At 42.5% G+C, this 12540-nt stretch overlaps 1 protein-coding gene across 1 annotated transcript; it reads right to left on the bottom strand.

Annotated features, from left to right (window-relative positions):
- Window positions 1-1359: 1359 nt before the first annotated feature.
- Window positions 1360-12323, bottom strand: LOC116357833 (chromobox protein homolog 2-like). Its single transcript, XM_031807289.1, has 2 exons — window positions 12212-12323; window positions 1360-2016 (listed from the first exon to the last, which is right to left on the bottom strand). The coding sequence occupies exons 1-2, from the start codon at window positions 12247-12249 to the stop codon at window positions 1734-1736; spliced, it is 321 nt and encodes a 106-aa protein (XP_031663149.1). The 5' UTR covers window positions 12250-12323; the 3' UTR covers window positions 1360-1733.
- Between the last annotated feature and the right edge of the window lie 217 nt (window positions 12324-12540).

Here is a 12540-nt window from a genome sequence, read left to right as displayed (position 1 = left end):
TCCCAGGCTGACAGCTGGTTTCTCCCTGAAACCACACATCCATCTGAAGGTGACTCTTTATCCACCGTGTCTGGTCCCAGGCTCACAGCTGGTTTCTCTCTGAAACCACACATCCATCTGAAGGTGACTCTTTATCCACCGTGTCTGGTCCCAGGCTCACAGCTGGTTTCTCTCTGAAACCACACATCCATCTGAAGGTGACTCTTTATCCACCATGTCTGGTCCCAGGCTGACAGCTGGCTTCTCTCTGAAACCACACATCCATCTGAAGGTGACTCTTTATCCACCGTGTCTGGTCCCAGGCTCTCAGCTGGCTTCTCTCTGAAACCACACATCCATCTGAAGGTGACTCCTTATCCTTTGGAACCTCACAATTACCATGTGGACAGTAGGCTTCTTGAATTGATATAGGAAATCAAGATTCACAAGTAGTCAAGTATTGCCTTATGTTATCCGCAGTTTTGAGCTGCACTCTCCCACTCCGTGGTGGATAACATCCACTCTTCGTTTATGTAATGGGCTGTAATGTGCAAGTATCCTATTTTTCTAAAATCGTCAGTCCACATGTCAAGTGTAATTGCAGCATTGCATTTAAGTTTTCGCTAAACCCCGTTACCACCCGCAAGCTGATTTTCTTTTGCCTGATGCAGGACTCTAGTGTGACAGGAGAGACTGACTGAAACATTCACACCTCCATTAATTTACAAAATGATAGTCTAATAGCTTGGCTAGGTGTGAACAATCCCCCAATTTCTGCCACAGTTTAGACTACCGATAGATTCTGCGGTAAGTCAAAGTTTAGTCCTATTGTAAAGTGTAGCCCAATGGCCAAAAAAGGGCAAACTTGCAATGTATTCGATGCTTAAGTACTCCAATGTTTTACATTTCTAAGTCAATATCACAGACCAGATCTACCCTAACAAAAAATGCATCAACCCCCACAAATATATACATTTATTATAATCCACATATTTATTCAAATGAGGAGAGACTGCATGCTAAACACAATCAGAAAGAATGTGTCTTTAACCCTACATTATAATATAACTTATTTTGAATGAAAGACAGAAATTGGTGAGTCACAGCCCTATGCTGTTCCTGCCTTTGTTACCTATTTGAGTGTTTGTATCCTACTGATTCTGATATCACCAAGCCTCATGCAACCGCAAAATGTCGGATAAAGCAATTTCACAAAACTTTGCTATGCTGTATTAAAGGCTTTACATTTACAAAAATGTTTTAGAACAGACTCTCTGGTATTACTTATACTTTATTTGATGTTTACACTGTTTACACTGTTCCAAACTGAAAGATACATTATATTGTAATCTAACAGCACCTGTTTGTCATGCAACAGTATCTCTTGCGCTTTTGACACTGATTTAACACTAAGGTTTTTATTCTAAGAGAAACAAAAATGGTCTGTTATATTCCATTCCATTCTTTAAATATATGTGTTGACTGAATGTACGCAAGTTATGTCTTGTCACAACGCCTGGAGTGGTGGGTGCGGAGTCAAACGCAGAGAGTAGAGGATACTGGGGAAACCGGACTTTATTTCGGTTTCCAATGCTAACGCCCAAAACAACAGGCAAAATAATCACAAAAATGACCAAACCAACGCAGGGCACGAACGGACAGGAACACTACACGCACAACCACAGGGGAGCCACCTTTGGTGGGAGTCGTGACAGTGCCCCCCCCCCCCCTGGCGCGGCTCCCGCAGCGTGCCGTCATCGGCCTCGAGGGCGACCCGGGGGGCGAGGAGCAGGGCGATCCGGGTGGAGGCGGTGGAAGTCCCTCAGTAGTGATGGGTCCAAGATGTCCCCCACAGGTACCCAGCACCTCTCCTCCGGACCGTACCCCTCCCAGTCCACGAGGTACTTTAGGGCCCTCACCCGGCGTCTAGAGTCCAGAAAAGAACATACTGTGTATGCTGGGGACCCCTCGATGTCCAGAGGGGGTGGAGGGGCCTCCGGCACCTCACCTTCCTGCAGGGGACCAGCCACCACCAGCCTGAGGAGAGACACATGAAACGAGGGGTTAATACGATAGTAAGGAGGAAGCTGTAACCTATAACACACCTCGTTTATCCTCCTCAGGACTTTAATCTGTCTAGGAAAGGCGTTCCGCTAGCGGAACCCCACAACAACATTCCGCTGAAAAGGCAGCGTGCGAAATTCAAAAATATATTTTTTAGAAATGTGTAACTTTCACACATTAACAAGTCCAATACAGCAAATGAAAAATAAACATCTTTTTAATCTACCCATGGTGTCCGATTTCAAAAACGCTTTACAGCGAAATCACAACATATGATTATGTTAGGTCAAGTCACAAAAACACACACAGCCATTTTCCAGCCAAAGAGAGGAGTCACAGAAAGCAGAAATATAGGTAAAATTAGATGACACTCATAGGACATCATGTTACACAATAGATGTATGTTTTGTTCGATAATGTGCATATTTATATTAAAAAATCTCAGTTTACATTGACGCGTTACGTGCAGTAATGTTTTGATTCCAAAACATCCAGTGATTTTGAAGAAATACTCATAATAAACATTGATAAAAGATGCAAGTGTTATTCACAGAATTAAAGATAGACTTAATCTCTATGCAACCGCTGTGTCAGATTTCAAAAAAACTTTACGGAAAAAGCATAATCTGAGAACGGCGCTCAGTACCCAATTCAGCCAAAGAAATAGCCACCATTTTGGCATCAACATTAGTTAGAAAAAACACTATAAATATTCACTTACCTTTGATGATCTCCATCAGAAGGCACTCCCAGGAATCCCAGTTCGACAATAAATGACTGATTTGTTCCATAAAGTCCATCATTTCGCCACTTGTTGTTAGCGTGTTCAACCCAGTAATCCATCTTCATGAGGAGCGAGCACTTCCTCCAGACAAAAACTCAAAAAGTTCCATTACAGGTCATAGAAACAAGTCAAATGATGTTTGCAATCAATCTTTAGGATGTTTTTAACTTAAATCTTCAATAAGGTTCCAACTGGAGAATTTCATTGTCTGAAGAAAAGCCCTGGATCGAGAGCATACTCTCTCGTGACCGTGCGTCATGAGACCGAGGCTCTCTGCCAGACCACTCACTAAAAGAGCTCCATTGTTCCCTTTCTTTATAGTAGATTCCTAAAACTAGGATCTAAAGACGGTGACATCTAGTGGAAGCCCTAGGAAGTGCAAGCACACCCATAACTATCAGGGATTTGAATAGGCACTGTTTTGAAAATCGATTTCTCACTTCCTGTTTGGATTTCTTCTCAGGTTTTTGTCTGCCATATGAGTTCTGTTATACTCACAGACATCATTCAAACAGTTTTAGTTTCAGAGTGTTTTCTATCCAATACTATTAATACTATGCATATATTAGCATCTGGGACAGAGTAGGAGGCAGTTCAGTTTGGGTACGCTATTCATCCAACAGTAAAAATGCTGCCCCCTCTCCCAAAAAAGTTAAATGGCCCCACACACTGCGGCCCCAGCTTCCACCAGGGCAGGCGGAGGGGCAGGTTTCGGGTTGAGAGCCAGACCCGGTCCCTTGGTGCGAACACGGGGGTCTCACTGCCGGTGCCGGTCAGCGCTCCTCTTCTGCCGTCCACCAGCCTGTTTCAGTGATTCCTGGATGGCTCTCCAGGTCTCCTTCAAGCGCTGCACCCATTCCTCCACCGCAGGAGCTTCGGTCTGGCTCTGATGCCATGGGGCCGGTAGCCCAACATGCACTGGAGCGGTGACATGTTAGTGGAGGAGTGGCGGAGGGAATTCTGAGCCACCTCCGCCCATGGGACGTACCTCACCCATTCACCAGGCCAGTCCTGGCAATACAACCACAGAAACCTACCCACATCCTGGTTCACTCTCACCACCTGCCCATTACTCTCGGGGTAAAAACCCGAGGTCAGGCTGATCGAGACCCCAGACGTTCCATGAACGCCCTCCAAACTCTGGAAGTGAACTGGGGACCCCGATCAGAAACAATGTCCTCAGGCACCCCGTAATGCCGGAAGACGTGCGTAAACAGGTCCTCTGCAGTCTGTAGGGCCGTAGGGAGACCAGGCAGAGGGAGGAGACAACAGGACTTAGAAAAACTATCCACAACGACCAGGATTGTGGTGTTTCCCTGAGACGGGGGAAGGTCGGTGAGAAAATCTAACGACAAATGCGACCACGACCGTTATGGAACGGGGAGGGGCTGTAACTTCCCTCTAGGCAGTTGTCTCGGAGCCTTGCTCTGAGCGTACACCGAGCAGGAGGAGACCTCACATCCTTGGCCAAAGTGGGCCACCAGTACCTCCCCCTAAGACTCCGCACTGTCCTCTCAATACCAGGATGGCCCGAAGAGGGTAGCGTGTGGGCCCATCGAATCAAACGATCACGAACACCAAGCGGCATGTACTGAACACCCGCTGGACACTGAGGAGGTGCAGGTTCCAACCGTAACACACGCTCGATTTCTGCATCCACCTCCCATACCACTGGTGCTACCAAACATGAAGCTGAAAGGAAGGGAGTAGGATCGATGGACCGTTCCTCGGTGTCATAGAGACAGGACAGCGCATCAGCCCTAGTATTAAGGGAGTCTGGCCTATAGGAGATCGTGAAACAAAATCGGGTAAAAACCATGGCCCACCTGGCCTGATTCGGATTCAATCTACTCGCTGACCAAGATATACTCGAGATTACGATGGTCAGTCCAGATGAGGAAAGGGTGCTTGACCCCCTCAAGCCAATGTCTCCACACCTTCAGAGCCTTGACCACAGCTAACAACTCCCGGTCCCCCACGTCATAGTTCCGCAGAGCCGGACCAAGCTTCCTCGAGAAGAAAGCGCAGGGGTGGAGCTGCGGTGGCGTGCCTGAGCGCTGTGATAGCACGGCTCCAACCCCAGCCTCGGACGCGTCCACCTCCACTATGAACGCCAAAGAGGGGTCCGGATGAGCCAGCACGGGAGCATCGGGTGAACAGCTCCTTCAGACGACTGAAGGCTCTGCCCGCCTCCACTGACCATGGCATCTATGACAGTCAGGGAGAAGCGTCCGTCCATGTATGTTAGATAGTCTAGCTAGCTACATTTTCACATATTACACATTTCTAGTTTTTGTCAGAAAGTCATTTTCATTTCAAGTTAAAGTGTACTGTTCGCTACCTAGCTAGCATTAGCTGGCTAGCTAGCTAATGTTATATGTGTGATTTGTGTAGTAATATTATTCGTATCTCAGAGCCATTTGCATTGCTAGTTATAGCCTAATGTTAGCTCGCTAACATTGAACCTGGTTGGTTAGCTACCTGGAGATTCATGCAGGGTAGTAGCGTTATGAGTTGGGATTATTGTTAATTGTTTAACTAGCTAGATACATGTCAAAACAAAAGACTCCACTATGCAAATAACAATTTCAATAGAATGTTTATGATGTCAATGCGACAACTGTTGATAGACGTAGCTGGTAAATTTGCGCACAATAACTGACAAATTTACGAACGCTCAACATTCGTTGAATATGGCTGGTGTCAGTAAACGTTCGCAAAAAAGCGTATTTAAATTGTTGCCAGCTGCACAGTTGCAGTCACAAACACTCTGGAAAACATAAAAACATAACCAGCTCTGCTAGGGTGAGTAAAAATGGCCAGTGAGTGTTCTTTCATTTGTGTCTGGAAGTATCTAGCAAGCTAGCCAATGTTAGCCAGTTAGCTTGGGTGCTTGACTGCTGTTAGGTCAGAATGCTACTCCTCGGCCAGAGTGCCCAGTGTGTGCTCTGAACGCTCTGAATTTGCAAACTGACAATCTGACAACGCTCTGAGTTTACAAACGCCCAGAGCACACTCTGGCACTTCCGATCAAGTTTACGAACACGCCCGTAGTATAAACCAGCCTTTAGTCTTGAAATCTTTGGTTGTTTAGTACATAGTCTCACATATGAATCATTAAAGAGATGGGTGGGGCTAAAGCTTGAGAGGGTGTGAATGATGCTGACTGGGTGTATACAAAGAAGAGCTCTCCAGTAGGTACCAAAACATTCAAGGGCCATTTTCTCAAATGTGAGGTGACAAGTTCATCAGCTTTCCAAGCAGAACTACTTTCTCATTGTTCCTCAACTGTAGTGTATGATATACAATGTTCTAGCTCTGAGTCTCTACTTTTATCCAATGTAAAAAACACAATTTCAAATTTTGCTACTGCTGATGGGAGTTGAGGAGCTAGGCCTCTGAGCTGGATCTGTCTGAGATAACTTTTCTAAACTGAGTGGCCTTCTGTTAGTGTGAGTGTGTATGCATGTTTAGGCACCTGAGTTGAACCATAGAGCAGACTGAACATCTATCTATCTATCAGATTAGGAGTGGGGAAATGTATGCTTTTTCTCCCACCACTTTTATCTGACATCACCATCGCCCACTGATTAACTTGTCATTTTTGCAGATTAAACATGTTTCCAGCTAGTACTATGTCAATATTTATCTTTAGAAATTAGCATGGCATTTAGCCAATTTATATAATGCAGCTTTGTATTTTACCCCGTCTCAAAAGGGAATGGTTTAGACAGTTTGGAGTTTTACAGAGAGCTTCTCCATTCCGACCAATGAATCAACGCAACCATGCGCAGCTGGCAAAAATGATTGCTGTCCTTTATGAAATAACCTTTTTGTATAAAAATGACCAAATTCACTGACTGTTTAAAGCAAAACTATTTATTAAGGTGAACCCCAAAATGTCAATGTTAGTCTACACCTGTTGTTTACAAAGCATGTGACAAATAACACTTTATTTGATTTTGATTGATTTGAATTCAACCTCAAACTTACATTCACCTGAGCCACTTCCACAATCCATCTGATATATTATTTGGTAAATGAGATCCTTGCCATGATCTCTTCTAATATGGACTCCAAATTAATCTCTTAGTTTGGGGTCATGTCAACCTTCCATGTCGAGCCAGTGTGATGTCAGAGTGTTATGCCAATAACCACACATAATGTAACCATGTCAACCCAGAGAGGTAAATACAATTTACTTGTAAACATCTCTTAGCAATAATAACCATGGCACCTGGTGATGTCACTTCTTGTTGAGACAAACATGTGACATTGTGCAATGTATCCATGACAACCTTGTTTAATCCAACTAAATCCGATCAAGTCAATATACACATTTATTTTGGCGATGTGTACCACCATACAGTATACAGAAATATCATACTTAAAGGAGAAGATGTATTTTTTTTACAACCAATTCTACATTTTGGATGTACAGTAAATGGCATATTATAGAAGTGACTCCATTTGTTTTACGATTTCACATGTTTTTGAGGAACTTACCCCAAACAGCAAATAGACAGATACTGTAGATACAATGTATTCGGAAGTATTCATATCATTTGATTTGTTACACATTTTGTTGTGTTACAGCTTAAATTGAAAATGGATTAAATACAGTGCCTTCGGGAAAATATTCAGACACCTTGACTTTTTCCACATTTTGTTAGGTTACAGCCTTTTTCTAAAATTAATTAAGTGTTTTTTTTCCCTTTTTTTGTCAATCTACACACAATAACCCATAATGGCAAAGCAAAAACAATTTATTAAAAATAAGTGTCACACCCTAATCTGTTTCACCTGTCTTTGTGCTTGTCTCTAACCCCTTCTAGGTGTCGCCCATCTACCCCATTATCCCCTGTGTATTTGTTTGTCTGTTGCCAGTTTGTCTTGTCTTGTCAGAGCTTACCAGCGTGCTTTCCTGTCTTCCTGTTTCTCAAGTTCTGTTTCCTAGTTTTTCCTGGTTCTGACCATTCTGCCTGCCCTGACCCCGAGCCTGCCTGCCATCCTGTACCTGCCTGACTCTGACCTGATCACAAACCTCTGCCTGTCCTCAACCTGCCCTTTGCCCCGTGTTTATAATATATTATCTGAGAACTGTACTATCCGCCTCCTGTGTCTGCATCTGGGCCAAATCCTGACTCGTGATACTTAAGTATTCAGACCCTTTACTCAGTACTTTGTTGAAGCACCTTTGGAAGCGATTACATCCCCAACGCTACAATTCTGGCACACCTGTATTTGGGGAGTTTTCTCCCATTCATCTCTGCCGATCCTGTCAAGCTCTGTCAGGTTGGATGAGGAGCGTTGCTGCACAGTTATGTTCAGGTCTCTCCAGAGATTTTCGATCAGGTTTAAGTCCGGGCTCTTGCATAGACTTGTCCCGAAGCCACTTCTGCGTTGTCTTGGCTGTGTGCTTAGGGTCGTTGTCCTGCTGGAAGTTCATCTTTGCCTCGATCCTGACTAGTCTCCCAGTCCCTGCTGCTGAAAAACATCCCTACAGCATGATGCTGCCACCACCATGCTTCATCGTAGGGATGGTGCCATGTTTCCTCCAAACGTAATGCTTGGCATTCAGGCCAAAGAGTTCAATCTTGGTTTCATCAGTCCAGAGAATCTTGTTTCTCATGGTCTGAGTCTTTGGGTGCCTCTGACTAACTCCAAGCGGGCTGTCATGTGCCTTTTACTGAGGAGTGGCTTCCGTCTGGTCACTCTACCATAAATGCCTGATTGGTAGAGTGCTGCATAGATTGCTTCTTGAAGGTTCTCCCACCTCCACAGAGGAAGTCTCGAGCACTGTCAGAATGACCTTCTGCGTCGTGGGCACCTCCCTGACCAAGGCCCTTCTCTAGGAAGAGTCTTGGTAGTTCCAAACTGCTTCCATTTAAGAATGATGGAGGCCACTGTGTTCTTATGGACCTTCAATGTTGCAGAAATGTTTTGGTATCCTTCCCCAGATCTGACCTCTATGGACAATCCCTTTGACCTCGTAGACTGGTTTTTGCTCTGACATGCACTGTCAACTGTGGGACCTTATATAGACAGGTTTGTGCCTTTTCCAAATCATGTCCAATCAATTGAATTTACCACAGGCGGACTCCAAAGAAGTCGTAGAAACATCTCAAGGATGACCATTGGAAACAGGATGCACCTGAGCTCAATTTCGAGTCTCATAGCAAAGGGTCTGAATACTTATGTAAATAAGGTATTTCTGGTTTTATATTTTAATACATTTGCAAAAAATCTAAAAACCTGTTTACCCTTTGTCATTATGGGGTATTTTGTGTAGATTGTAGAGATTTTTTTATTTATTGAATCCATTTTAGAGAAAGGCTGTAAACGTAACAAAATGTGTAAAAAGTCAAGGGGTCTGAATACTTTCCGAAGGCGCTGTATATATTTTTTCCTCACCCATCTACACACAATAGTGTTTTTAGACATTTTTGCAAATTGTGACTCGATTCAGTCTTATGTAGCAAAATTTGTATTTGTGTTTTTTTTTACATTGGATAAAAGTAGAGACTCAGAGATAGAAAAGGTTATATCATATACTACAGTTAAGGAATAATGGGAAAGTTATTCTGCTTTGAAAGTTGCTAAACTTTTAACCCCACTTTTGAGAAAATTGCCCTTGAATGTTTTGGTACACCTATGGGAGAGTAATTTTTTTGTCTACACCTATTCAGCATCGTTCACTCTTAAGCCTTAGCCCCACCATCTCTTTAATGATTCACATGTGATGCCATGTGCTATACGGAGTGAGTAAGGTAGTGTACTAAACAACCAAAGATTTCAATACTAAATACTAATACTAAAGGCTGGTCTATCGACATGTCTGTAGACAGTTGTCACGGTGACATCATGAATGTTCTATAGTCGTCCGACATGAAACTTGTCGTTGTCGTTATGAAAAAGTATAAACAAAAAAACTACAGGCTGCATGACATCAGCAGCCTGGAGGTCCAAAATAGCATAACAGGTATATTTTAACACCAGTAAATTCATCAATTTAAAAATAGATTTAGTATATGTCACTCTAGCAAACCAGGCAACTAAAAGCTCTAAACAATGTGTTGGTTCGTTTCTAGCTTGTTAGCTAGCTAGCTTACATTAAGTTAGCTGGCTAGCCAGTTCAAATAATGACCATATCATATAGCTGACAACGTCTTCACTTCAGCTCATTTGTATTCGTTATTACAGGAAAATAAACTCACAACAAGATCATTATTTTCAAGTCAATGGCAAGCTAATTACAGAAAAGAATTTATGGTTGTGATTGTGACAAATAAAAGCAGGGCATTCTACCAGAGAATTTTAGAACTTGGACAGTGTCTTGTTGGCCAAACATTATATCCTAATTTGCCTTTGGTGCAGGTCATGCTGTTCTTCACATTATTGTCTCTGGTAAACACACACTATATAACAAAAAAATCTATGTTTTTTTTGTCACATGCACAGGATACAGAAGCTGTAAACGCTACAGTGAAATGGTTACTTGCATAGTGGAGTCTTTTGTTTAGCCATGTAGCTAGCTAGCTAAACAATGAACCATAATCACAACTCATAATATTATTACCCTGCATGAGTCTGCAGGTAGCTAAAGCTAACCAACTAACTTAGGTTCAATGTTAGCTAGCTAGCTAACAGTAGGCTATAACTAGTAATGCAAATGTCTCTGAGATTCAAATAATATTACTACACAGATCATACATGTAATGTTAGCTAGCAAGCCTGCCGGCTAACATTAGCTAGCTAGCTAACAGTATGCTTTAACTTGCAATGAAAACAACTTTCTGACAAAATTAGAAATGTATAATATCTGAAAATGTAGCAAGCTAGACTCTCTTACCCGTATATACGGATGAATACTTCTCCCTCTCTGTCACGGATGCCATGGTTTCCCTTAGTCTGAAGATGTAATCCGGAGGTGTTTTTACTTTTCAACACCACATGTTTGCTATCAAACGCTAGAATTTTCTCCATCTCTTTAGCTATCATACTCTGCTTCTACTGGGCATTCCACTGATTTTAAAACTTGGTCCTCCAGAAAGTGGGGTGCATTATCAACACTTTTGCAGTTCTTCGTGATATCTTTAAAAAAAGGACTACCTACACATACTGAGCAGCTAATGTTGTAGACAATATTGTGCTGCATGGTAGAACAATCCGAACTCCTCTCTCGGCACGTCCAGCCCATCCATTATCTCAGCCAATCAAGACTAGTGGGAAGGTTCCTGTCTTTTCCTTGCCTAAACCAACTAGGCTTGTAATTGAACAATTTTAATAGTATTTACAGATGGCATAATGTTTGTTATTAAGGCACATAAAAGTTAACATGTTCCAGAAGGCGTTTCTGTCAAAAAACAAATTTTGATAACATAATAAATGTTTACGTTCAAATGACTCTCCTGTGAAGTAGTGATGCACTACATGTGCCTAGTTTCCAGAAACGAGTCACAGTTTATGGAAAATGAAATACAGAAATATCTAATTTACATTAGTATTCACACCTCTGACGCAATACTTTGTAGACGCAGAGATTACAGCCGCGAGTCTTTCTCTGTATGTCTCTGCTTTCTACACTGTTGCGTCAGTCAAATGATGCTAGTGGTTGTATTAATTGAGAACTATTGCACCCCACAACTGTCCCAGACTATGTTTGGAATATCTATTTGTTGCACAGAACAGAATAGCTTGACTTTTTCCTATAGGGGATAGTAGACATAGACTAGTGCTTTTGCTGTTCGTTAGGTCTACTCATCTTCTTGGCTGACGAAAAGTAAATGTGGACAGTTCTTCCAATATCTTTAATATACACCTCGGAATTGGATAAGTTGTGTCCTGATGTGTCTGTCTTCACTTGTAGCCATGTGAGTGAGAGGCGCTTCAGATTGCGCCGCACTCAGGGAGAAGGGCACAACACAGCACTCCGGGTCGCAAAAGGCATGGATTTTTTTTGTGTGCATTACAGCCACAAAGGGGATGCCGCTGTGGAATTCGAGGAATTATCAAGTGCTTATCAAATTGTTCATTGAAGTTCGTGCAGCAAAAACCAAACAAACAGAGCGCATGCCTTTCAAGCGACTTTTTTCATATATCTTCATTAAAGTCTCGTCAGGCTGCCTTAAAATGTATTACAAATCAAAACATACAGCCTAACGTTTGTAGAACAACTAAAATTACATTAAAAACTCTAAAGATTCTGAATCTTTCCACATTTTGTCAGCTCAATCCATCTCTGGTGACCACACGCCCAGAATAGCTGCAGGAAACTAGAGTGGAGACCATAAAAACACAGACACTAATAGAATAGAAACATCTTACTATTAGTTAAATATGAATTGTTAACCATTAATATAAAATAAATAAATAAATACCTACCTTGAGTACACTTTCAGAATTTCTCGTTGTCCAGACATTTAAACCCTCATGCTGTCATCTGTATTCCGGGCAGGACAGGACAGTACATTTCACACACCACTTTTCCCATCTGTCAACTACTGCGTCTAGTTCTGTTGCATCAATGATGCGTCATCACAATGTTTTTACTACAGAAGCTGTAATTCACCTCTCACCTCTAACAGCCTCTTATCCAATAATAATGTAGGTTAACGTAGCTAGTTAGGACAGCACACTACTGTAGTATTATGTCATTTTGTGTATGTGTGTGAGAGAGATAGTGAATGTGTGTGTTTGTACTGTGCGCTCTA

This window comes from Oncorhynchus kisutch, linkage group LG27 (genome assembly GCF_002021735.2).
Source record: "Oncorhynchus kisutch isolate 150728-3 linkage group LG27, Okis_V2, whole genome shotgun sequence".
Lineage (NCBI taxonomy): Eukaryota > Metazoa > Chordata > Actinopteri > Salmoniformes > Salmonidae > Oncorhynchus > Oncorhynchus kisutch.
This window is presented reverse-complemented; position numbering and strand designations above follow the sequence as displayed.

Excerpts from the sequence above, each read along its gene's own strand:
- LOC116357833 (XM_031807289.1), bottom strand. The coding sequence starts at position 12,249 with ATGTCTGGACAACGAGAAATTCTGAAAGTGTACTCAAG. Across the intron at positions 2,017-12,211 it reads ATTCTGAAAGTGTACTCAAG|GCTGGTGGTGGCTGGTCCCC; the intron begins GTAGGTATTTAT and ends GTCTCTCCTCAG.